This window comes from Canis lupus, chromosome 11 (assembly GCF_048164855.1).
Source record: "Canis lupus baileyi chromosome 11, mCanLup2.hap1, whole genome shotgun sequence".
NCBI lineage: Eukaryota > Metazoa > Chordata > Mammalia > Carnivora > Canidae > Canis > Canis lupus.
The window spans coordinates 30,327,586-30,353,929 of record NC_132848.1 but is presented as its reverse complement, the minus strand read 5'-3'; the positions used below and the strand labels follow the sequence as shown (position 1 = coordinate 30,353,929).

General features: G+C 54.1%; 2 protein-coding genes across 3 annotated transcripts in view; one reads left to right on the top strand and one right to left on the bottom strand.

The window, feature by feature from the left end:
- Positions 1 to 7,410: 7,410 nt before the first annotated feature.
- PVALB (parvalbumin) lies at positions 7,411 to 25,766 on the bottom strand. 2 transcript variants are annotated; one of them, XM_072844097.1, is made up of 5 exons: positions 25,709 to 25,766; positions 23,390 to 23,457; positions 21,566 to 21,698; positions 20,281 to 20,390; positions 7,411 to 7,631 (listed from the first exon to the last, which is right to left on the bottom strand). In XM_072844097.1, exons 2-5 carry the CDS (start codon positions 23,448 to 23,450, stop codon positions 7,603 to 7,605), a joined length of 333 nt encoding a protein of 110 aa, XP_072700198.1. In that variant the 5' UTR covers positions 23,451 to 23,457; positions 25,709 to 25,766; the 3' UTR covers positions 7,411 to 7,602. The 2 variants fall into 2 exon arrangements, with proteins under 2 accessions (XP_072700198.1, XP_072700197.1); XM_072844096.1 differs by lacking the exon at positions 25,709 to 25,766 and adding an exon at positions 23,882 to 23,972.
- Positions 9,810 to 26,344, top strand: part of NCF4 (neutrophil cytosolic factor 4) — a 74,564-nt gene continuing 58,029 nt past the window's right edge. Inside the window, exon 1 of the mRNA XM_072844095.1 lies at positions 9,810 to 10,127. The gene's annotated coding sequence lies outside the window, so the exon portion shown is untranslated. The remainder of the gene's footprint in view (positions 10,128 to 26,344) is intronic.

Sequence of the window (26,344 nt, the reverse complement as noted above, 5' to 3'; positions counted from 1 at the left end):
TTCCCCTTTTCCTGGTTCTTCTGCGCCCCTGACTGGTCTTTCTTGGAGACATTGGAGGTTACTCTGATCCCTGCTCCTAAAATAGTAGTTCCTGGGCTTTGTGCTCTGCCTCCCTTCCCTTGAGGTGCTCCCTGGGTGACCGTGCTCAGGCTGTGACTTACTGCCCCCAATGGGCTTCTGGACACAGGGGACTTGGGGCCAACACCCAACCTCGCTCTCTCAGAGTTACTGTGAGCATCAAAATGCCCAGGATATGTTTTGCAAACTGTAAAGTGCCAGGGCAGAGGTCAGGGCTGTCACCAGTACCATGATGGGCTCCATCCAGACTGGGATCTTGGTCTCCTGTTCTGAATGTTCTTGGAGGGTGTCATCAGCACCTGAACGTAGCACACATGAGTTGGACTCTGGTAGCCTGCAGAGAGGCTGTGGAAATACCTGATAGGCATTCTGAGTGAGAAGCTGAGAGGCCTTTTCCAAATGGAAAGGATCAGCACAGAGAGAACAGAGGCTGGCCAAGCATGTTACCTGGTTGGGCCGCCTCCAGGCCGTCTACTGAGCCTCTGACAGCTGTCAGTGGGCGTGACTGCTTGGACCGCAGGCCTCGTCCACCTTCGCAGAGGCAGCTGGCGAGCCATCGCAGCACCGAGCCCCTCGACTAACCACCACTGTGCCCAAGGGTGCCGGCACCCGGCTCTCGCAGGTGCCAGAGGGGCAGAAGGACAGATGCTGAACTCAGCAGACGTGCATAGAGAAGCCGCCTGAACAGAAAAATGTCTCCGGTACCCTAGTGCCACCCTCAGTATCGCCAAAGCAGTATCGACATCCTGCTTGCAGGGCGAGATTCTTAAAAGCTCACAAATTTCATCTTTTTGGGGGGTGGGGACAAAACCAATTTTGGGATACTCAAATGGAGAAGTAGATATCGGGTTGTGTGCAGTTGTCCCTCAGAGCGCTGGCACTCCACCTGTCTGGTGGCTCTGTCCTGTCCTCTCTGACTTTAGTGGTCAGCACGTCTAGTTCCAGAGGGGGAGACTGAGGCTCAGTTCACTGAGTTAACGGACCTGTCTGGTACAACACGGCTAATAAGGGAGCGTGGGATTGGAGTTTGCATCTCTTTTCTCCTGCTGGCTGGCTGGCTGGCCTTGAGATAGCTAATGAACTTGGCTGAGCCTCTGTTTCCTTATTTGTAGAATGGGAAGAATGACCAACTTCAGAGCGCTTCATATGCCTTAAATGAGGTGATGCAGGTAAAACATGTGATACAGCCACAGAGCAGACACTCAGCAAATGCTGGCAGTTATTGCTACTCGAGAGCACGCAGTTATTGAATGAATAAATGAATGAGTGAATGAATGAATGACTTAAGTATACTCCTACCCTCTATGGGGGGGGACAGGAAGCTCTCCTTGCAAGAAACCCAAGAGATGAAGGCAGTTTTCCTTTAGATGAAAAAAAGTGCCCATGGAAGCAGTTTATTGTAGCAGAAGAATTGGCCGCCACTTCCTGTGTTATTCCCGCTCGGAAGCAGAGAGAGGGCTGGCTCCCGGAGCGGACCAGACACCCACGACCATCTTTTTTGGCAATGTTGACAAGGTGGCGTTTTGTGATGATTACACAAGAAACCTTTCCAATCCCTGACCCTCTGCTCCAGCAAAAAGCTTTGAATTTTGCAAAACTGCTGGGGCAGAGCAATTTCTCATCTGGCGCTGGCTCGCCCCACAAGCTTCACGGCCATCCCCAGAGTTGTCTGTGCAGCTCTCTGCTGGAATGACCGCCCTCTGCTCATTTCTCAGAGTGAACAGATGTGAGCATTGGGTGACAAGTGGCCCGAGACCTGGAGAAGCCGGAGTGGTTAGGGAGGTGCAGGTGTCTTGCTGGAGCACATCCAGGTCGGTGCCACGGACACCGTGGTGGACACGGAAAATGTTAGAACGTCTTCACAGCATGATGTTCAGGGGCCTCCTCCCCAGTCCTGCTCTGGGCTGTGGCTCGCTGGCTACTTGTCAGTTTGTGTCCCTAAAAGTAGAGGCGCTTGGGGCTGTTATGCATGTGGGCACACAGAGCAGAGGGCATTAGAGGGTCTGTGCTCGGGCCCTGGGGTCACATAAACCCAATGTGGGCCCCGACTCCAACACTCTTAGGGTTTGCGGTTCTCCCAGGAGCGCACCCTGAGCACGAGCACGGACCTGATTGGAGTACAGTGGTTTGTTGTGAGTCAGCTCCTGGAAGCATCACCTGGGGAGCAGGGATGTGAGACGTGGTGGGGAAAGGAGGGCTCACCTCTAAGCCGACAGCTGCTGTGGGCCACTCGGCTCTGCTGGGGACTTGGGAAGACTGCGAGGAGCATGTCCGGGGTCACCCCCACTGGGGGCCAGGGGAGCTGGTGAGTTCTTATCCCACCTGCCACTGGATGCTGAGGGCTGTGCAGCTAGTATGCTCGGCCCATCTGTCTGACTTGCCCTGGAGATCAAAGACTTGGAAGGGAGTCTGGGTCTTCAGAGTGAGGAGTGGGGAGGGGGGTACCCGCCTCAGCATCTGCCGGGATCCTTCCCCCAGCATCTTTATTTAACCTCTCTGTGCCTCAATCTCCAAGCTATTAAAAAGGGACAATGATACCATTACTGGGCTTTGGTATAAGGATTAGGGGGAGGGATATAAGGCACAAAGCACAAGACATGCCTAACAAGTGTTGCTATTGTTACTATTATTATTATTATTATTATAGTTCACTGTTCATGTTTCAAGAAGATCGGTTTCCTCTTCACCAAAGAATTCCTATTTATCCTTCAGGTGCCCAGCGTCAGTGTCTCATCCTCTACTTTTCTGTATGTATTAGTGTCCTAGGGCTACCATGACAAAGGGCCGTGAATTTGGTGACTTAAAATGAGAGAAGTTTATTCTCTGGCAGTTCTGGAAACCAGAGTCTGAAATCATTGAGGTGTCAGCAGGCCGTGCTCCTCCAGAAGGCTCTGGGGAGAATCCACCTTGCCTGTTCCGGCCCCTGGTGGCTCCCAGGGCTCATTGGCTTATGGTTGTATCACTCCCAGCTCTGCTTCCTCCTTTACTTGACCCTTCTTTCTTGTGTGTCTTCTCCCTTTTTCCCTTTTTTTAAAAAAAATATTTTATTTGTTTATTTATGAGAGACACAGAGAAGCAGGCTTCTCTCAGGGAACCTGATGTGGGACTCGATCCCAGGCAACCACTGAGCCCACCGAGGCTTCCCATCTTTTTCTTTTCTATCTCCTCTGATGACACCTGTCATTGGATTTAGGGTCCACACTAATCCAGGATGATCTCATCTTGAGAGCCTCACCTTAATTACATTTCCAGATATTCCAAATAAGGTCACATTCTGAGGTTCCAAGTAGACATATCTGTTCGGCCCTCCACAATACCCTTTCTAAGGTCTCTTTAATTCCTGCTGATTGGTCAGAATTATTTTGTTTTAGGTACTAACCACAGCAACTCAACCCACCAGGGGCTTGTGTGCTGCTGTCAGAACACTCTCAACCTCTGTGGCTTCTAGGAGCCCCGGGGAACCAGCTCCTCCAGTGTTCTGACAGCATGTCACCAGCATGTCTTCCAACTCTATGGCTGTAAGAAGGCACCTCCATCTTTGGCACCAGGGCTGCATCCTAGACAGGATGAAGGACAAAGACAAAGGCTAAAGACCAAGGGGTCTGCTTCTCTAGAAGCTTCTCTGCAAACCCTACCAGGGACGTATGTTTATATCTCAAAGACCAAAACCATGTTCCTGTTCAGGTATCTTTCCTGGGGCACATCACTGTCCTGCTCCCAAATGGGATTGTGGTAGTAAGAAGAAGGAGGTGAGAATTAGGGCTAAAAAAGGCAAATTAAAATACAGTGTAGTATAATATAATGTAATATAATATGTCACCTATAAACAATTAAAATTCACATCATAGATTTTCCCATGTTCTTATGGAATATCCACAATGTCTGGCTTAAAGGACACCCTATGGGGGATCCCTGGGTGGCTCTCTCACTCTCCTCCCACTTATCTGTATCCTCTGGGAGCTCTGGGACATTCCATCCATCATTCAGCCCTCTGCCCGCATGCTGGTTGCTCCCTGCTCTTATCAAAGTCCACTCAGGCTCCTCCTCCAGGCCCTGAGCTCTCTCCCTCGGGGTCCCCAGCCTCTCCAGGACAGAAGGGAGAAGGAGATAAGAAGGAGTGGTGGAGGAGTCGTGTTGAGCTGCTGAGCAAATGAAGAGGGTGGTGACCAGGTGCCAGGGTGACTCTAGCTGGAGGCTGGTGGATGCGGGGCTCAGAGGATGTCCCCTGTGCCCCACTCCTTGCTGGGGTGGGAGATCTCTGTGGGTAAAGCCCCATGGCAGGGCGGGAAAGCAGGAGGCTGGGGTCAGGTCCCTGTTAGGCTCTGCGCTTGTGGCCTCGAGCCAGTCATTGGCCACCTTTGGCCTCTGTGGCCACATCTGCATCCTGGCACCTTTTTGTGCACCAGGCTCTGGGATCCAGCAGGGAACACCCCCCCTCCCCCGACATGACCTTGGGCATCTTATGATCTCTGGGGGACATGGATGTGAATTAGGTTTTCATACCTGTTTTCCCCATTTCACCTGTAGGAGAAGCTCAGATGCTGTAGCCCTGGCTGGGGGTGCCCATTGGGCGGTGGGTGGGGGGGCTTCCCGAGAAGATGTTTTTCTCCCTTTTTTGCTTAAGTTACTCTGTGTTGGATTTTGGTCATTTCTAATAAAGAGTTAGAAATGGGTGTCCATCCATCCATCCATCCATCCATCCATCCACACATCCTGGCTGTATGGACTTACACTCATCACTTTCCTTTGTAAGACTTAGTTTCTGCATCTGTAAAATGGGAGTTTCATCACCTACCTTATGGGTGGTTTCAAGAATTCATGGGTATCCCATGCTCAGTTCCACTGAGGTAGGGAGAATGGCAGGGAGAACAGAAAGGTCCAGGCTAAGAGAGCAGCTTGGAAGGGAATGGTGGGGGACTGAGGGAGAAGGCAGAGATGAGGGATGATGGGTGGGAGAGGGGGGCTGGGCCATCCCCATGGACAGGGAAGGCTGTGCTTGGATTCAGGGTTCTGTTCTATGGATGGGGCACTCACGGGACAGTTTTAGGCAGAACAATTGGATCTGATCTGGTTCATAAAGAACCCTCGGGGGCTCTGGGTGGAGAGTGGATTGAGGAGGGGAGTGGAGGCCAGGCCACCGGCTAGGAAGCCACTGTGGCGGGCCAGGGGCCAGGGGAGCTGCCCCCAGCAGCTCTCAGAGCCGGCTTGGAGCCAGCTGACTTCCATGTGGTTAAGGGTCCCAGTGTATAGAAATGGCAAACCTGAGTTACCAACAGCGCCTGGAGCTATGGTCTCATTAGAAGAGATGCCCAAAAGGGGATCCCTGGGTGGCGCAGCGGTTTAGCGCCTGCCTTTGGCCCAGGGCGATCCTGGAGACCCGGGATCGAATCCCACATCGGGCTCCCGGTGCATGGAGCCTGCTTCTCCCTCTGCCTATGTCTCTGCCCCCCCCCCCCCTCTCTCTCTCTGTGACTATCATAAATAAATAAAAATTAAAAAAAAAAAAAGAAGAGATGCTCAAAGTTTGGACTGGAGGCTCTTCAGGAATGTGATACCCTGGTCACAGGCCTCTGTGGAGGGGGGACCCCTGCCCTAGCCTGGGATCAGGCCCGGATTCAGGCAGTGGTGGTGAAGGTGAGGCGAATGGACGAAATCTAGAGCTCTGTAGTAGGAGGCAGGAGGAGGCTGGGGGACAGAAGGCCGGGGTTGCGTCACTTGTCATTATATCCCCCCACACACAACGCCGCTGTACTCCTCACCCCCAGAAAGGTGCCCTCCCCTGGGGGAAGCCATCCTGTCCTTGTCCTGCTCATGGCCCCAGACAAATCCTGGCCCTGGAGCCAATGTCCTGTGTCCCCTCGGAGGTTGAACAGCCCTGCTTTCAGACATGCTTGGCCGCTGGGCCACGTGCTGCCCTGAGTCTGAACTCTGATGTGTGGGCTGTCATTCAGCTGTGAGCGGAGAGGCACTGACGGCCACCTCAGGCCAGCAGGCAGGGGTGGTTGGCACTGTTGCTGACCTGCCTGTCCTCACGGGGCCCTGCTCTGGTTTGCGGGGAGACGCTGCAGCTCCCCAGCCCAGCCGCTCCTCCTGCATTACATGGGGCCCCTCTTCACCTTCCTCTGCCCTGAAACCTGCTGGGGCTGCCTGCCGCCCGGCCTCACCCTCAGTGAGGACCTTCTCTGATAGCCCGGCCTTTGATGACAGGGTAGGGCCCAGGACAAGGGGAGGGTGGCACCGCTGGGTGTGCGGTCTGGAGACTGATGTGAGGGAGGGAGAACACACACCTGTTCCCTCCCCAAGGCTGTCGTGGGAAAGAGCAGAAGCCATCCTGCTGGCATGCTTCCCTGGTCCCCCCAGTCTCCCCCACACTCCTGTGGACAGGTGACTGACCCCCACCTGTCTCCCCAGATGGGCACCACCCAGAACCCACCAATCAGGGCCCCTAGCCTTCAGGTCACAGTGACTGGTTCCACACAGGCTCTGGTGGTGGCTGCCAAGGGTTGGGGACCCTGGCTCCATTATTTACTCATAGTGCAGTTTGGGGCAAATAGATAACTTTCTGGTGCCTCTGTATCCTCACCTGCACAAAGGGGACAGTAACAGTACTCCCTCTTAGGGCTGTTGTCCAGATGGAATCATGTAAAGGGTTCAGCACACAGGAAGTCCACAATAAACATCAGCTGCTGGTATTAATGCAACTAAGTTTGGAGTCTTCTGATGGAGTGATTGGGAAAGTGAAGCTCTTTTTTTTTTTTTTTTTTTGGTACTAGCTTTTTTTGGTACTGTTGGAGGAATCTTGCCATCATGAGGGAGAGCCTGCCTGATAATGAATCCAGCACAAAGGGACACGGTGCTCGGAGATGAGGGAAGAAGGACTTAATTCTATTGATATCACTTGAGCCCCTTGATCCAGCTGTTCCTGAAGACCTGCCTCTGGACTCTTTGGGCATAATCAAACCTTTTTTTTCTTCCTTATTTACTTAAGTCACTCTGTGTTGAGTTTTGGTCATTTCTTAAAGGGTGTCCATCCATCCATTGATCACAAGTCCTGGCTCTGTGGGCTTACACACATCACTTTTCTCTGTAAGACTTAGTTTCTGCATCTGTAAAATGGGAGTCTCATCACCTACCTTCTGCGTAGTTTCAAGGATTCATGGGCAACCCATGCACAGGGTCATTCTCAGTACCACAGGCTGAGGAGGCTCAGTAAATTTCCCTCCCTTCCTATCATTCTTGGCCTAAATCCTGCCCTGCCCCTGTGCAGGTGTGTCTGGAGAGCCAAAGCAGGCTCCATGCCCCACCAGGCCTGGGGCCTCCCGAGCAGTCGAATCCGATTGGTACAGCCTTTATTTTTTCTCCAGCATTTTTTCAGAAGAATGATGTCATTTGAGGGCCACAGGGGATGGGGAGAGTAAAAAATAACATAAACACACTGGACAGAAACACAGGAAGGGCATCAAGAGGATCTGAAATTGGGTGGTTGGGGCAGAAAGGTGGAGGACCTGGGGCAGTCAGAGCCTCTTAGCTTTCGGCCACCAGGGAGGAGAATTCTGCAAAAGAAGAGGACACAGAGAGGTGAGTCAGAGGTGGAGAGTGTAGGAGGATGCACCACGGCCTGACCACTGGGCCCCGCACGGCACTTCCTGTTGGGTTTTTCACCTGCTGCAGCCCTAGAGTGAGGGAATGAGTGAGTGTGGTGAATGAATGAATGGATGAGGAATGGTGAGCCTACCACCTCTCTTTTTTGTGTTACTTTTAAAACATTTTTCATTCCAGTGTAGCGAACTGACGCTGTTACGTGTGGGCTGTTCGATTCATTTCAGGCGTATCATACGCTACTCAGTCACTTGGTCGGTGCTCATCCAGATAAGTGTTCTCTTAATGAGCCTGCCATCTCTTTTGCTTCATGATGTCACGTAGCCCACAAATTCCTAATAATAACCACAGTGATGATAGCAGCAATCATCTGAATGTTTATCACATGCCAGCAACTATTCTAAGCACTTGATATTCGAGATTCCGTTCGACTCTGACAATGATCTTGTAATGCGCATGTGATCATTATCCCTATTCTACAGACGAGGAAGCTGAGGCTCATAGTCCAGCAGGATTTACAAGGCCACACAGCCAGTAACAAGCAGAGCCAGGGTTCACACCCAGGTCCGTCTGAGCCTCGTGGGACCCTGAGCTCCTCCTTAGCTCCTCATCTAATTGTTCCTCAGCTGCCCCCCAGGATCACCAGCAGAATCTAAGAAGACCCAGAGTCCCAGGCCCTTGCCCTAGGATTTCTGATTTAGGAGGCCTGGGGTCAGGGAGGAGTTATTTTAGTTGTTAAAGGTGATTCTGGTGAGCAATGTGGTTCAAGAACCAACCAATGTGTGCTCTTCCTCCTCGGAGGGCTGAGCAACACCCTGGAGAGACCTGAGCAGGTGACGTCTCCACGCAGGTCAGCCAGGTGAGTGTGCACAGTGCTCAGAATGAGCTGGGCCCTGTCTCACACAGCTCATTGACCATCACTCAGGAAACTGGGAGTTAGTCCCATTTTATGGAAGGGGAAATCGAGGCCCAGAGAAGAAGTGACGTTTTGAGCCTCCTGGGTAATGAGGGGGTCGGGTGGGACTCAAGCTCTGGGGTCCAGGTCTCTCCACAGGGCTTACCTTCGAGTCCACGGTGGGCTCACCTGCCCCTCCCACCCCAGGAGCATCCCCCTGCTCTGCTTGGCTGAATATTAATTGATGGCAGAGATCAGTGTCAGCACTAGGGGGACATCCAGTGTCCTACCCCCGAATCCAACTCCACCTAAATGAACAAAGGGATGGCCCCTACCAGGGAAGGGGAGACACAAGGGAGCCAAAGCTGATCCTTGCCCTGAAGGAACTCTGGGGTCTAGTCAAGGAAGAGATGGTACCTGGCAGGACATGCTCCATGCTGCTGGCCTTTTGTTTGAATCTCAAGTGTGCCAAGGGCATTCCCACCTCAGGATGTTTGCACCTGCTGTGCTCTCTGCCTGCAGTGCTCTCAGACTTTCCACAGCTACCTTCTTCTCACTCACCTGGTCCCCGCTCAGATGTCACTCCTCCTGGGGCCTCTCTGACCACTCTGGTGGAAGTAGTGACTCTCCCCTACTGTGATCCTCTTTGCTAGCACCAGTTTTTATTCTATTCACAGCACTTACCAATCTCAAAATACTTGTGAACATGTTCTTGCTTATTCATTCATTATCTGCCTCCCATTGGCTCATAAAGCTCCAGAGCCCTCTCGCCTCGTTTCCTGCTCTGTCCCACCACCTGCCTCCAAGCCTGACACGTGCGTTTGTGAATGGATGAAAGGCCCAGAGACTTCGCTGTCACAGGGAGAAGAGGTGCCCTCTACTTAAGGTGTCAGTAAAACTTCAGAGGGAAGGTGGCTTCTGAAAGAGTCTCATGAGAAGGTGCAGGATTCCCACAGGAGAAAGCAGAGAATGGGGAAGGGGTCATACGCGGTGGCTTTTCACGGGCAGGCTCAGAAGGCAGGAAACAATGGGGTGGATTTGGGAAAGACCCAGTAGCCACGCTGGGCTGGTCTCTTGCATGATAGGGCTTGTGCCATGAAAAGGCCTGAGCCCCCAGTCTGGCTCCACCACGCATGGGCTGTGTGACCTTAGACAAACACCTGGCCTCTTTGAGCCTTACCGTCCTCATCCATAAAAGGAAGAAAAGTCAGCGCTGCTTCTTGGGAGCGCTGGGAGATCATCAGAAGGGATGTGCTGGTGGCCAGGAGGCCCTCGGCTCCCACTGTGAGCTCCTCTGCCCCTGTTCTCCGTGGCTTCCCCACTGTGGGGTCCTGTGTGGGGACCCTGTGTGGCAGCCGCAGGGTCACAAGGGCTACTGCTCAGCAGCCAGGTCTTCTGAGACCTTTATTTGGAATAAAGGGAACCCAGGGAATGTCCGCCCTGTTGTTTTTCTCTCCAGGGGACAAGAGAGGACAAGAAAGAGTTTGCCGCCCTCGGCCACGATGCATCTCTGAGACGCTGTGTCCCCGGCCTGCCAGAGAGTGTGGGCCCCCAGGTAAGTCCCCACTGCATCCAGAAAGGATTGGGAGCCAGGGTTCCAGGCTCTGCCTGCCGTGTTTGCTGAGAAATGTGCCTCTCTGGGTGTCAGTCTAGGTGTCTTTCAGGGCAGCAAAGGGAGAGGCAGCCTCAATTTCTCAGGAGGGACCTGTGAAAACAGACCAGGAAGTGGCCTCAGGAACCACTGAGGTACCAGGGCTCCTTGATATGCGTGCCACCCTCTCCAGACTTTGTGAGAAGCGATCCCTTGGTTTCCATCCTGGGCCATGGTACCATGTGAAATGTCAGCCCTGGGGGACACCGCATGTGGACTCGCCGGGCTGTTGTCATGGCTCTTCTGTAAAGCTACCATTATTGCCAAATAAAAAAGCGAAAAAACTAAAAGCAACCAAACTGAACACATGCTCCCACCATGGGAATAACTGGTGGGATCCGTGCCAGGTAGAGGGACGCATCCCTGGGCTCCTCATCTTCCTGGGGTGTGAGCTAGGAAGTGGACACCACCCTCTCCAGTCTCCAGGCCGTCCCTGAGGACAGGAGAGGCGAGCGACCTGAATTCAGGGGCCTAGGTACTAACTCCAGGTGGGAGAGAGAGCGTGTCCTCCAGCTGGTCCTGAACCCATGGAGTCACAGGCTGAGTGGGAACAGCGAGGGACAGGGATAGAACACAAACAGCAAATACTCTAAAAATCCCTCTCGTGGGCTGGGGTCAAAGTGTCCACTTTGTCAGCCAGGGACTCCTGTGACCCTACAACACCTGGGTGAGGCAGGTGGTTCTTCTGATGTCTCTGATTAGTACTGTCCATTTTTATAGAATTTAAGAATTCTTATTTATTGAATGCCAAGTGGGAAGAGTTATATGTATTACATAGATTATCTCACTAAATTCTCATGACTACTCCATGGGAGAGATGCTTTTGTCTGCATTTTACAGATTGGGAAACTGAGGCCCAAAAGTTAAGTAGCTTGACCAAGATCCCACAGCAGACGTGAGTCAAGCTACTGCTTTTAGGCTCCCTCCTTTACCCTGGAGCTTTCCGACCTACTTTGACCCAGGTATAGAGTGACCCATGAGCCAGCTCAAATATCGCCACCCCCATGACTCTGTCATATTAGCCCTGTTTTATTTACTTCATGGTACTTAGCACTCTTCTGAAATGAGCTTATTTATGGACTTAGGTCTTTTTTGTTGGTCTCCTTGTACTAGAATGTAAACTCCAGGAGGCCAGGAAGCCTTGACTTGTCTACAACTTTCTTAGCGATAGAGTAAAATAATAAAATGACAAGTGGATAGATGGAAGGATGGATGGATAGATGGATAAACAGACAGATGGATGGCTGGATCATGAGTCCTCCATGGGCTCTATAAAACAAATGCTAAATGGATGGACAGATGGATGGATGGGCGGATGGCTGGCTGGCTGGCTGGCTGGCTGGCTGATGAGTCCTCCGTGGGGTTCGACAAATTCCGACTTGCCTCATATAATTCTCACAAGAGCCCTGGGCGGTCAGTGGGGTGATTCCCATTTTGTAGATGGAGAAACGGAGGCCTAGAGAGGTGAAGGGTCAGGGTCATGCAGAAAATAAAAGGCAGAGGCAGGATTTGGTGTGTGGTCTGATGTGCACGCCTTGTCTGAATGTGGCGAGGCTGTTCCTGATCGGGCTGGCATCCCAGATCGGGTGCAAGCAGGGACTCTTAACCTGCCATTTAATCTGGAAAACTGGCCAGGGCTGACGTATCCTGTCTCTGGGCACTGGGTTTGCTCTGTGCTGGGATAAAGGAGACATGAATCTGTCTGCCAATGCCAGCTCATGGAGAGATTGTCAAGAGGGGAAGTTGGTCCTTACAGTTTCCTGACCTGCACTGACCTCCCTAACCCTCACCCTACAAACAACGGGTCCTTGGGCTGCTCATCAGCAAAGAGCCAGTTTACCACCTTCACACTAGGTAGCATTTGGTGTGGTCAGCATGAAGGTGACCAGGGAATGCCAACCAGGGGGTGCTCCTGAAAAGCAAGGCATTTCAGAGCCTGACTGGGAGATATGTTGGACCTGTAGCGATTTCAAAAACCTCTGAAAACAGGCCCCTCCACCCACCCTGGGATCTACTCTGAAGCAGCCAGGATGTCACAATGGCCACATGCCCTGGCTTTTTGCAGAGAACACTGGATTCTAATTTTATCCTCCCAGAAGCTGGAGCAGTGCATTTTGTAGACAAATTGAGGGCAGGGGTCACCTCTCCTGGACCTTTTGTATGTAGCTCAGGGCAGAGTTCTTAGCAATCAGCCAATTAACGAGCTATGCTCTTATATATATATATATAAAGTCTCCTCTAAAATGCCCAGGTTTCTCCTTAAAAACAAATGAACAAACATACAAAGTCCTGCGAAGTCTAAGTCAACTGATTTGGCGGTAGGGTGCTGGGATGGAGAGCGAGGAGGGGGTTCTGACTTTGGTTCTGCCTCCTGCTCACGTCCGCACAAGACCCTCACCCCTCCAGGTTGTGCTTTCCCCCTCTGTGCAATGTCGGGGCTAGAAGATGCCTTTCTAGCTCTCCAGCAGCGCTTAGAGCAAGGGCCCTGGGAGTCAACTCCCAACTCCCATTTCTGCTTCCATGACCTTGAACTAGAGATATACTTCACCTCACCGTGCCTCCATTTCCCCATCTGTAAAATGGAGCTCCTTGGCTCATTCAAAGGAGCCTGCATTAAAGCTCTTATCACAGGCCCAATACACAGCCAGCACTCAGCATTTGGTAGCTGTTGTCATCAGGGTGCTTCTACAGCTCAGCTACCTTGAACCAAGCCTATGACGTGCCTGGCTGCTGCCTGGCACAGACGAGCGAGGCCTGGCAAGTGGCACCATCACATTGACTTTCTGGCGTGGTTGTTGTTATCACCCACCATTTCCTGTCCCCGCCCGGTGCCTGGAGCTGGGTCTGCTTCTGGTTCCTTCACTTCCTGGCTGGGTGGCCTATGGTCACTACTTTATTTTTATTTTTTTACAAATGTGATCATGCCTGCTTGCTCGGCTGTTGGGAAGCCCAAATGAGCAAATACAGAAGGATGCCTGGTCTTTAAGTGTTAGTTCCATCTCCCTTGGGTCTCCTCTCCATCTGAAACAAGTGGGAGCTTCAAAATGTCCACAAAAATCCTGAGACAAAGACAGGATGTGAGCAGAAGAGGGCAGTGGGGGGGAGGGGGGGCAGCCCAAAGAGTGGGCAGCTGACCTGCTACAAGTTTCTGGCACCACCTATGCCATCGAGTTAGGATCCCACCTCCAGTGTGCCCGTCCATGGACACTCAGCCTCTGACCCTCAGTTTCAGTGTCTGTAAAAAGAGGATAGGGCTCCCGTGAGGACCACATGGGGTAATTGGAGGAGAAGCGCCTGGCACAGCGGTGCCCCGCACACAGAGGGAGTGGAGCGCATCTAAATCACATCTCACCAGGGAGATGCGAGGGATGGTGCTCCTCCAGAGGGACCCGGAGCCCTGCCCTGGCTCTTGAAGGGGCCCCCGGGGTGGGGTGGAGAGGGTCAGAGGATGGGAGGGCTCAGCCCTCTCCCTTCCCACAGGAAGCTGAAATTAGCCTAATTAGGTCTGTCCCAGTCCCAGTGCCGTGGGGATTGGACAAATTTAGAAGCTATTGACAGGTGAGACCAGCACATGCTGACAGCCCCAAGTGAAACTGAGACAGACCTTGAGTCAGCGCTTGGAAAGCTCTTCCCTTCCCTCTGTCGTGATGACCAGGATGGAGGCACCCGCCTCCTGGTTTATCACCTCGCCTCTAAATAGCTCCTGGGCTGGGTTTCTTATAAATTGGTATTGCAAACACGGATCACCTTCCCACCCCAGAGAACGGGAGGCAGGGTTATTTGGGGTCAAGCCAGACGGCCATGGGGAGCAGCGTCAACAGTCCTGGGGGCTTGCTCTGTGCCAGGCGCCGCCCTGGGTGTCATCCTGTTGTATCTGCGCTGGCTCTCTTGTCCCGATTTTGCCAACAGGGAAACTGAGTCTGCGAGTCACTGAGCCAGGAAGATTCTAACTCAGGCATGGCTTACATGGTGTGGGGGGGGGGGGCGTCTCTGTCTCAGATGCTGGGGTTCCAGGCCCTGATCCCTGGAAGCAGGAGAGGGATCAGAGGAGAGGGGGCATCTTCCTCCCACCCCCCGTCCCTCCTGTTCGCCTCCCAGGAGGGCAGCTCTAGAAGGAGCGCCGCTTCCTCTCCCTTTGCTCCATCTTATCTAGCCCCGCACAAGGCAGGGAGCCTCCATCCACTGGGGAATTGAAGCAGGCATCTCCCTAAGCCCAGGGACCATTTATAACCCGAATGTTATATAGCGCAACCGGGCTGAGGAAGTGGCAGTCAGGAGACACGGGTTCCCTTCTGCCAAGGATTTCTGTGTGACTTTGGCTCGCACCCTCCACCCAGGCCTGTTACCATGACTCTCAGTGGGGATCGCAGACTCTGTCCCCCTCCATCCCAACCTTATGGGGCCGGTGTGAAGACAGGGAGACCGGACAACGCCACACACAGCGGAGCGCTCTGCCGCCGGGACCACGGCTGGCCCCGATGTGCACGTCCTGCCTTCCCCGCACACCAGGTCCCACAGCGGCTGGAGGGCTGCAGGACCTCTCCTGCAGTCCCTCTCGCTGTCCTCGCATCCTAGACCCTGTTTTCTTTCCTTCGAGGGCTGGTATTCCACAAGAGTTTCGAGGTGGCTTCCCAGACAAGGCACATATATAAAATAGGAAAGGAATCATTTCCAGAACACTCACTTAATGCAAGCAGCAGCCCTTGGAGGGGGGGTATTTATGTTCCCACCTTGGGATGAGGAGACGAGGGCCAGGGAGAGAAAAGGGCTTGGCCGTCCACACCGTGTCCACACACGCACTCTGCAGGTTGGATTTTCAGCCTGACTCCAGGTGCTTCGGCCCAAGGGCTCACTCCCTCGCTCCCACCCACCAAGCTAAGTGGGCCGCTTAAGGATAAAAGAGAACAGATTTCACCAAGAAGGAAGCAGAAAACCAAGTGCCTTGAGGCACATGAGTGGAACAGACCGCAGTGGTCCAGCAATAATTATGATGAAATTTTCCAGCAACAGAAGCACAAGGCAAACCATAGGGTCTCGGGCTGGAATAGGCTGGAAGCCTTGGAAACAGGACCCATCACTGGGATCAGGTTTTGGGGAACCCATAACTATGATCGATGATGGATTGTGTGTGTGTGCGAGAGAGAGAGAGAGAGAGAGAATGCAGGGTGTGCAGATCTTGTCCATAGCACTGTGGGGAACAGTGGGATATCGAGTCAGTGTCAAGGTTTGGAGCGGCCCAGATACTAATTAGCTGTGGGATCCTAGCCAAGTCCCCCCACTTCCCAGAGTCTCGGGTTGCATGTCTGTACAGTGAGGGTATATCTCGTGGAGCTGCCGTGAGGGCTGCACGAGCTAGAAGAGCTACAGCTGGGGCGCAGTGCCCGGCACACAGGACGGGCCACATGGGTGGTAACTGCTAGTCCTGTCAGCCTGCTCATCCCACAAGGGCAGCATTGCAAGTGTAGCTAGAGCCCAGGCAGGGGACACATCTGTGTGAGAGGCAGGGTGGTGGGGGCGGTGGGTAGGGTAAGGGGTGGGGGTGGGGTTCCTGGCTGGCCCTCCGAGTCTGCTACTGAGTGACCCTGGGCGCTTAACCCCTCAGTGCCTCGGTGTCCTCATCTGTAGAAGGGGAAGAGTGATGGCACCTGCCTTCTAGGATCACTGTAAGGTGGTGGTTCTCAGAGTGTGGTCCCCGGAGCATCAGTACCACCGGGAACTTGGTGGAAATGTGAACACTGGGGCCCCGCTCCGGTCCTAAGGAATCAGAAGCTCTGGGGTTCGGGCATGGCCATCTGTGTTGTGAAAAGCCCTCCAGTGACTCTGATGTTGGCTCTAGTTTGAGACTAGAGCACCAATGTGAGGGGCAGAGAGTTGAGAGGAGCCTGTAATTTAGCAGTCTCACCTGCCCTTAGTGCCTGGTTTTGCAACCATGGCTGGGTTTGGGGGCTCCTTCCACCTCTGTCCAGTTTCTCTCTCCTTTCCGGCCTTAAAACCTTCCTTTACCAGCTCTGCACCAGCCTCTCAAGGGTGGCTTTAGAGAATCGATCGACCATATCTATAAAAGTCTTTGAGCTTCCTGGAAGTAGCTACCCCAGAGACGGGAATGCAAAGGGTTATTATTAGAACTTTGTCTTTCTATCCCCTTCCTTCAATCTGGGGTCCTTAAGGACCTGGTAAGCATCACTCACCTTGAGAGGGCAAACGGTGGGAGATGAAGGCGGTCCTGCTTTTACAATCCCCCAGCACCTGCTACGTGCAAGCCCTCAGCCCACATGGGTCTCCAGCCTTTGCCTGCAGACCTCTCCCTACACACTACACTTCCTCATCACTGTGTCCCCAGAGCTGGCCAAGTATTCACTCATTCATTCATTCATTCATTTGGCAAACTTTCTTTGTGTGCCAGGCACTATTCTAGGTGGTGGGGTGAGAATGGAACAAAACAAAGTTCCTGCTCTTGAGGAGCTGGCATGGCCGTGGGGGGAGAAAGAAGCCAGTTATGGGTCGGTATGTAAAACCATCTTAGGGCGGATGCTCACTGAACTCAATGAATGAATAAAGCACACAGCACAGGGCATGTGCTTTGAGTCCAGCAGACATGAACTCGGATCCTGACCACGTCTCTTCTGAGATACGAAACTTAGGCAAACCCCTTACCCTCTCTGAGGCTTAAGTGTTCTGGGATAGTTAATAAAATGAGGATAGTAATAGTATCCACCTCAGAGGCAGCTAGGAAGATAAGGTAAAATGTTAAGCACAGTGCCTGACACACAGTAAGTGCTCGGTGACATTAGATGTTACAGATGCCTGGATGGCTCAGGGGTTGAGCATCTGCCTTTGGCTCAGGTTGTGATCCCAGGGTCCTGGGATCGAGTCCTGCATTGGGCTCCCCGCAGGGAGCCTGCTTCTCCCTCTGCCTGTGTCTCTGTGTCTCTCATGAAAAAAATATATAAAATCTTTTTAAAAAGTTAGATATCACTGCTGATATTGTTCAAGGTGGCACAGGCTCAGCTGGTCCTCTGCCTAGAGGTTTATTCACTGGGGCATCCGTGGAGTCCCAGTCCTGGCAGGGACCCCAGTGATTGGCTAATGATCTGACTCCTGATTGTAAAGATCAGGTCCCTGAAGGTCAGAGGGGGTTTTCCGTGACTTGCCTCAGGTCCCACCAGGAGTTGAAAGCATCCTCCTGCTGATGGGCAGGCAGGGCTCAGAACCCTTTGCCTTTAGAGGAAACAGGCAGGAAAGCAGAGTGCCTGAAACAGGACCTCCCAGGGGCCTGCAAAGGCCTCTGCTCCTATCTCACTGCCTATTGGGCACCCTCCAGAAAAAGTACCAGGTTTGGAGTGGAGGTGGGGGGAAGGTATCTGCATCTTCCCATTTCAAAGGTGCACCATGTGGGGGCCCCCTCGCTGCCTCAGGGGATCTGTTCTCGCTGTCCCCTGTTTCTTCTCCTGCCCCACCCTGCTTCATTCTGTGCAGACCCCCAGACCTTCCCCAGGTCAGCCTGAGCTTGAACTGCACTGGCAGACCAACCAGGGTTTGCACCCACTGTACCTTGGGCGCCGCCACTGCCCTTTCTGCACCTGCACTTGTCATGGGTGATGCAGGGTTCGGTTCTGGGCTGGGCACACATTACCTTTCTGGGAACAATCCTCTTTCTCTTTCTGCCCCTGGCAAAACAACCTTCTTGCCCCTTTCTAAACATCCCTAAACCTCCCAGCCTGTGTCTTTGCTGAAACCAACGCCTCACCCTGAGCTCTCCCAGAACCATCCCCCTCGTGCCCCCCCGACTTCAACTAGCGGCTTCCAGTCCCCAGCCTCCAATCTGCCTAAGCTCCAGTCTCTTCCTCTCCAGAAGGCTCCTCTGTACCTCCCTGGCATTGCCCTTCCTTTGTGTACATATACATAGAACTGCAAGCAACCTGCAGATAGAATAGAAATAGTATCGTAGCTGCTGTTTGCTGAGTACTTGCAATGTGCTGGGTGCTGCGCTCAACACGCATCGTGTCATGGAATCTTCACAGATGCCAGTGAGCCGTGTGTTGTCATGCCCAGTTTATCGACGAGCAACTGGGCTCAGGGTGTCTGAGCCGGTGCTCTGGGGCACCCAGCCAGGAAAAGTGCCTCTGGGAGTAGGGTCTAATTCATCTTTACCTCCCTGACAGCCTGGCACAGGCCTGTCACCCAGTAAACGTCTGCTGGACTTGTTGGAAGAGTTGAGTTAGCTCTTTAAGATGTGAGGTGGGCAGGGAGGGAAGCAGGGAAGCAGCCTAAGAGGGATCTGGCCTGGTTTTTCTTTATCATGTAGGTCGCTCGCGAGCAGCCAACCATGAAGACCCTGCCTACGGCTTCCAAGCTGTGGCCATAGTAGCTGCAAATAAAAATGGGAAGCAGGTCTGGACGTCTGGGTTGGGGTCCTGGCAGAAAGCCCTGGCTCAGGGTGCCACTCACCACTCACCGGAACCGCCAAGACCAGTCTCCCATTTCCCTCCAGCACTTTCTGTTCTGGCTCCTTTAAAATCACCTCCCTCCTTCACAGCTGCAGGAGAGACAGCTGGGACCGGAAGGCCAGGCGACTAGCTGCATCTGACCTTGCTTGAGTTTCTCTCCATTATGGTCTCTGACATAAAACTTTCATAAACTACACCCATATTCAGAACCCTTTTAACTTTCCCAGAGCCATATTGTGTCGATAGCCACTTAATTTTCACAATAAGCCCAAGCAGGTCTTAGGATTAAATTGTGCACGTCACTTGCCAGGCACAGGAACTGGGTGGAAAGAGGTGGCAGGGCCAAGGTCACAGCTGGGGGACAGGCCGAGGGGAGGCAGAGCGTGGGGGGCTGGACTTTACACTCGGGAAAGGATGTTTATCAAGTGCCTGCTCTGGGGCAGGTGTGGGCTACATACTGGATATAAAAGGATGAAGACAACCTAGTCCCTATTTTTAAAAATGTAGTTAAACACATATGTAGCACTGACTCTGTGCCAGACACTATTCTAAACCTTTTACACATTAACACATCTAATCCTCACGACAATCCCATGAGAAAAGGACTATCATTATCCTCAGTTCAGAGATGAGAAAACTGAAGCCCACAGTAGTTACTCGAATTGCCCAAAGTCACACAGCCAGAAAGTGGTAGGGATTGGAACCCAGAGGCCAACTTTTCTCTTAGGTTGACAGGAAGGACCATTATGAGATGTGGCACAGCTTGCTGGAAATTGTTCTTCTAAATCCCCACTTGCCCCTTAGGTCCTAGCTCTGTGAACAGGCCGAGCACCTCAGCCTCAGTTTGTCCATCTGCAAAATGGAGATCATTCCCAAAGCTGTTGGGATGCTGAGAAAGATAAGGCTGCTGGGGTGTGCTCTGTGAACGCTAGTTAGATCAGAATGGAGAAGGATGTGGGATGGTGGACCGCCAGCCCCTCATCTGTTCTGGAAGCAAAGCCTGAAAAGCAGGGCATGGCCAGATATTCCTTTTCCTAATTCCCAGCTGATTGCTGGCTGGCTGTTTTTCCTGGCTCGCTTACAATGCTGTAAGGGTATATTTGGGTGAAGCCAAAACAGGTTTTTAAAACCCGAAGTTACAGGATACCAGGACAAGATGCTGAAGAGGATAGAAGATAAGGAATTTCCATCCCTGGAATCTGAGAACATGAGAGCCCACAAGGTGCTTGGGGATCAGCTGGCCTCATCTCCTCAGGTTACGGTTGGAAGACGGAGGCCCAGAGAAGGACAGAGATGGCCCAAGGTCACACAGCCAGTTTGGGCAGAGCCAGGACCAGAACCCAGGGAAAAGTGCAGAGTTGAGGGGAATGCCCCAAATTCTCCTTGATTCCCTACACAGTGGGGATAAAAAAAAAAAATCTATTCCTTTTGGGTTGTTCAGGTGTGTGTTTGTGTGTGTGTGTGTGTGTGTGTCAGAGCTCCCACACCTAATCCTGGGGAGTGTGGGACCCCTCCTCTCACCTTCCTGTGACAGAGATGGCTCCGAGCTTTTAGCATCCAAACATCCCCAGATCCATGATGTGCTCTGGCCCCAGGTCACGGCTACTCACCATCGACCCCAATCTTGCCATCCCCGTCCTTGTCTCCAGCGGCCATCAGCGTCTTGGTTTCTTTCACAGACAGGTCTCTGGCATCTGGGGAGAAGCCCTTCAGGATGAATCTGGGGAGAAAATCCAGGGAGGCAGTCAGGTGGAGGTCACCTTGTGCAGGAACAGCGTCTGGATGGTGGGCTGGTCTCTGTAACCGGGATGGGTGGCCAGCAGCAGGCACACACGCTGCTGCGCTGGGCCCGGGAGCCCTGGCTGCGGCTGTGCTTGCATGGGTGAGTGTGCAAGGAAGGACGAGCCGAGCCGTCCTCAGGGAAAGGTCGACCTCACTTCAGGCAGGGCACTTGCGTTCCTTTATTCAGCCAACCCAACAAACGCAAAAGTGTCTTCTCTGTGCTGGGACCATGCTGGAAACCCGGGGGCACAGAGAAGGAAGCCACCTGAAAAAATGAGGAGGAGGTCGAGTACTCAGAGACTAGACAGGGTGATGGATGCAATGATAGTGAAGAGTGCTCAAAGGATGCATCCATCCCACCTGGGGTGAGGGGAGGCTTCCTGGAGAAGGTGGCACCTGGAGGACAAGTAGAAGTCAGCCTGTGTGTATGTGTGTGGGTGAGTAGGTAGAAGGAGAAAGTTCTAGACAAAGGGCACCCTTGCAAGATGATTTGGGGTGAGATTTGGGGGAGTCACTATGGAAAGGTCTCTCTCCACAGCCTCCCCCTTCTCTTTAGGACGAAATTTAAGACTGTCTTGGCTAGAGAGTGACATAAGGCACAGCTGGGTGGGCAGATAGGAGCCAGGTGCATTTTCCTAGTCATTATCTTCCCCTCCTCTGCTTTGCTCCCAGGACTCCTGACCCCCAAACTTGGTTCTGCATCCCCCCCCAACTTGTCCAGACTGCTTTAGCTGTGCTGGTGCCAACTTGTGGGGGGGTCCGCAGGATGGTGGATGGCACCTTTTAGGCAAATGAGAAATCAATGAAATAAATACTCCAGCAAGCGCTCCCTGTCTTGCACATGGCGTTAGGCATCCAGAAAACCTGCCTCTTCATTGTGCATTAAATTATTAAGTAGCATCATCCCATTAGCAATATTAAGTGGCTATAATTTAATCTAGTTAGTTGCACTTTCTGCGGCAGATTTCATTCTTCCGGAAGCAACAGTGGGGAGGCCCAGCTATTTTCTGCCAGCGGTGCAGAAAGAAGGGCAGATCTGATGGGCACTCGGAAGCCAGAGTCCCAACCCCAACTCCCTCTCGGGATGGACAGCCCCTGCAGGCCTCAGTTTACCCCAGCTCATCCTCCTCGATGAAGCCGCTCTTGTCTTTATCCAGGATGTGGAACACCTTCTTTACATCATCCGGGCTCTTTTTCTTCAGGCCAACCATTTGGAAGAACTTTTTATGGTCGAAGGAGTCGACAGCTGTGGGGGTGGGGTGGAGAGGAGTGGGTGAAAATGAGGACAAAGGAAGGGCAGTAGAGAAGAGCAGAAGGGGGGTGTCACTGCATTTGCTGATTGACCTCCCTGGGCCAGCGCTGAGGGGTCATGGGGTGCGCCTCTGTGGGAGGGCTGACGGAGCCCAGAGCAGCTCAGGGAGGGATGGTGCTTTGCCCAAGGTCACACAGCTAGAAGTGGAAGAGGTAGACTTGCCCCTACATGTATCTGTACCCTTCACCATTAGCCTTTGAAGGCAGGGGAGCCTCCTGGGTTCCATGAAGGTTTTTGGGTGTCACTGAGTGGGGGTGGGTAGGGGATTGGGAGGCTGTGTGAACATGGTGTGTGTATGTGGGGTTGACCTTTTGTGTTGCCAGAAAATCCATGGACCCAGGGAGGACAAGTTTCTCCCAAGGTCACAGAGTGGGAGGAGGAAGGGGGAGGACCCAGAAATCCTGGCTTTGCCACAGATAACAATTGCAGTGGGAGTTGGGGGAGTGTTGTAAGCTCCCCAGGAAGTCCCAGTTAAGTTTCTTCTAAGAGGGAGCAAGGTGGGTCACAGAGTAGTGTGGGTAGGTTAGCCCAGCACTGAGGGGAGGGTGGCCTCCAAGAGCTGCTTCATACCCTGAGGAGGGAATGCCAAGCAGAAGGGAAATGGGAAGCCCCCTCCCCAATTTTCTGTCCCGAGCTCCCTTTCAGAATTACCCAGAGAAGAAACAATGTTAGAGTAATTTAAGGGTGCATGGTGGGGTGGGGTGGGGGTCCTGTTGAGAGTCATGTTCTCTCCTCAGCCCTGGGCTGAGGTGGGGACAGTTGCTCTGTCCACTGCTGATACGAAGGTATAGGACCAAGCCCTGGAGGTGAGCTTAGTCCTAAGCCCCCTTTGGCTGTGCAAAGTGACCTTGGGCAAGTTTCTGGTTGTCTCCCAGCCTCAGTTTCTGCACCTGGGTGAGGAGAGGGAGGGAGCAGGTAGGCAGCCAAGTGCTCAAGCCCAGGGCAGCTCAGAGGTTCCAGCGTGAGCTCCCCTCCCGGGCCACAGACTTAGGCTGGAAGTTGCAAGCCCTGAGGATGCTCTCCACGGGGTTGGGCAGAGCAGAGCACCAGCTGCGGGAAGGTCACCCCACTCACTCGCTCGCAGTGCCGCCTAGGCGGGTGGTGGTGGTGGGGTGTCCTCTGAGCCCCAGAGAGGGGCTTGGACAGCGGGGAGCCAACCGCCCCCAGCCAGCCGGGAAGAGTCCCAGAGTCCCGTTCTGAACGGGGGTCTCCCACAGGGGCTGCTTGGAGAGAAGGCGTGTGCACCTGCAGCCCCTCCAAGTTCCTTAAAGGGGAAGCAGCAAGCGCCCCACAAGGACCTAGAGGTCCCGCTTACGACCCGGTCTCTGCCCTTTGTCGGGGACCCCGAGTCCTCGCAGCGCGGCCACCCGGCCTCTGGCACCGGCAAGTTTTGGTTGTCGGGCAGAGCGCGGGGGGCCTCCCCACCCGCCCCCTGCGCCAGGTCCCGCCCGGGAGGAGTTTGGGAAATGCGGGGAGCCCCCTGCTCCGTCCCCCCCGGCGCCCCGCAGGATGCGTGGGCAGGGGAGCGCCCAGGAGGACGGGTCAGCCCGGGGGCCAGCGGGCGTGCGGGGGGCTAGCTAGGGTGGTGGATGGGGCGAGGGCCGGGGAGGGGAGAGCGTGCTCACCGGTAAAGGCCCCCACTGCCTTCTTGATGTCCTCAGCGTTGAGCAAGTCTGTCATCGACATCCTGCAACTGTTTGAGCGGGCAGAGCAAGTGCGAAAAGATTAAAAAGTGCTTTTCTCATCATTTCTGCTCATATGACCAGCGCTGCAGTGATGCGCGCCGGGCGCACGCCCGCCGGCCTGGCGCAGAGCCAGGGGGCGCGGGGCTGGGCGCGCAGCCAGAGGTGCTCGGGCCCCGCGCCGCCGCTCCAACCCGCCGCGCCGCCCCCGCCGGGGGTCCCCGGGGTCCCAGGGGGTCGACTCTGGAACCAGCGGGGCGGGAAGGTTCGCCTGCCGTCAAGGGCACGCGGGAGGCGCCAGCCTGGTGCAGCGCAGCGTCTCGGGTCGGTGCGCCTCGGAGCGCGCCCCTGTCCCTCCGATCCCGGACCGTCAGGGGCCCGGCCTACACCCCGGTGGGCCCCTCGGCCCTCCTCCCATTCTCTCTCCGCTCCTACCTCCGCCTCAGCTCTGGTCTGTCCTGGATGCAAATTTATGCTGCAAAATCTGAGCGCTGAGGTCTGGAAACCTGACCCTCGGGCTGCTGGGAGGAGGTGGCACGGATGGGATAGGGCCGCCGCTCAGGCCCTCTCCGGATGCCCCATCCCACATCTGGCCAGGGATGCACTGAAATCATTTTTTTTTTTTCTCCAAAGAACTGTTCTCAGATCTCCTCTAGCTACTTGCTCCCCTGGTCTCCTGAGTACAGGAGTAGAGCGTGTGGGTCCAGACCCCTGCCCCCACAAACATTTTGGGAGAGGATAGGGTGGGAGAGGCCACTTGAAATCTGTATACACCCTCTCCCCACTTGGAGACCAGAAGACCCATGTTTGGAGGAGAGGCTGGTACCATTGGACCACATTTTCTAAACAAGCTCAGCAGGTTTTATGGCTTGAACTTCATCTCTGGGAAATGTGACACTTCCTAATGTTAGGCAGCCAGAGACCAGTTGCATTCTTTCCCAGCCTCCCAACAAGGATTCAGGCTGCAACCAGCTGCCTCCACAGTATGCGGAGCACTGGACGGGGAGTCAGGATGCCTGGGTTCTAGATCTATGGCTGTGCTAAGTCCCTGTGTGACCTTGGGTTCTGACCTTCCCCTTTCCTGGCCGTCTGTCTCCCTCTCTTGCGTTGATGGTCTTGGTGGTCCTTTGTGATGGGATCTCGAGACTCCAACGGAAGGTGTAGGCAGGTGGGCCGGGGCTGAATCTGGTGCCACTTGGTGGGTGGCTGGGGAGAACTCTACAGCTGCTCGAGTTCCGGCACACTCGCTGTCAACACTGTCTCCCTCGGCTCAGCCCTGGACGGCTGCCCTTCCTGGAAACCTTAGGACGATGCTGCTCCGGCTGCCCCCTCCCTGTGAGTCAGCTCCTCAGTCTGCAGCCCTCCAGCTGGCTTCCAAGGGGCAGAGGCTGTAGCTCCTGACCCGCTGTCTCTTGCTGCATGGCCTTCCACAGACCCCTCAGCTGCCCTGCTGTCCCGGCCCTGAGCCAAGCTGTTCACGTGGACATGCTGGGCTTCTGTGCAATCATTTCAACCCCCAGGCTCAGCTTCCCCCAGGGGCCTAATTGGAGAGTCTGTTTCCCTAGCTAAAGGATCCTTATGCTATACTGATGGGGAAACTGAGGCCAGAGAGGGTCAGTAAATGGCCTAAGGACACACAGCAAGGCAGTGTCAGAGAGAGACCCCCCTCCCCAGTCTGACAACTTGGAGTTCAGTGACTCTTGTCCGTGGAGCCCCTCTCCACTGCCCAGGACCCAGCCCTGTCAAGTTCCACCTGTCCGAGCCACAGACCATGCCCAAACACTGACCCTCGAGGCAAAGGCTGGGTCCATCCTCCCTCCTTCCTCCATCTCTCCCTGCTAAAGAAGCCTTCCATCAACTTGACAACCTCTCTGGGCTGGGGTCTACCCAGCCAGAGCACCAGGTGCTGTTATTGGGGTCAACCTGCCAGCCCCCCACACCCTTCCTCCTGCCTCCGCTGCCCACTCATGGGCCTCCTCTGATGGCATCACCAGACTCTACAGATGCCTGGCTCCACCCCTCTCGTTTCACAGGTGGGGAACCCAAGTCCCAGCCAGGGGGAGGGATTTGTCCTAGGTCACATCAGGAGTTCGGGTGGAGAGCCCAGGAATTCGTACTCTCAGGCCTGGATTCCACAGCTGCTGACCTTTCAGCACCCCCTCCCAGCCCCGTGTCACTGGGGGTAGGGACAAGGCGGCTGTCCCTTCCATCTGGCCTCCTCCCGACTGCATCCAATCTCCAGCCTCAGTAGCTGCCACTCACCTTGGGTGGGGGTGGAGGGCTGGAACCCAAAAGGCCTGGCCGGTGGGAGGTCCTGCAGGGAAGTGAGCCTGGCAGTGGGATGGCCACCTATATAGGCTTCTGCTCTGGCTATTTTGGGAGGAGGCGCTACCCCCAGCCCCCAGCCCCCTCCCCTTCTGGTGTCAGGTACTTCCCAGCCATAGTGCTGGGTATGGGTATCACATTCACCCTCCCTGGGCCCATCAAGCCAGGCCTATTAATAACGCTTGGCCCCTGCCTCCCTCCGGGGCCCAAAACTGAGGCACAGGCAGGGCTCTCTTCTTCCACGAAGCCTTCTTTGATCACTTTAGATGGCAGCACTGTTCCTGCCCTCCCAAATCTTGCAGAAAAGGAAGAGAAAAGGCGAGCAAATGAATGGGACAGGAACTGTCCTCCATGCACAGAGCTGGACTAGTTTCTTATACGTACGCCACCTCCTCACCACAGCCTTGCTGTGTGGGCCTGGTCACGCTCACATGGATGAAGAAACAGCACAAAGATGCTGGGTGTGATGGGAGTTACTACTCAAAGCCACAAACCCGTGGCCGGGAGTGGGCCAAGCACTTTCTGGACATGATTTAGTGCCTAGAGATGTGTTCTGCATGCTTTCTGACAAGC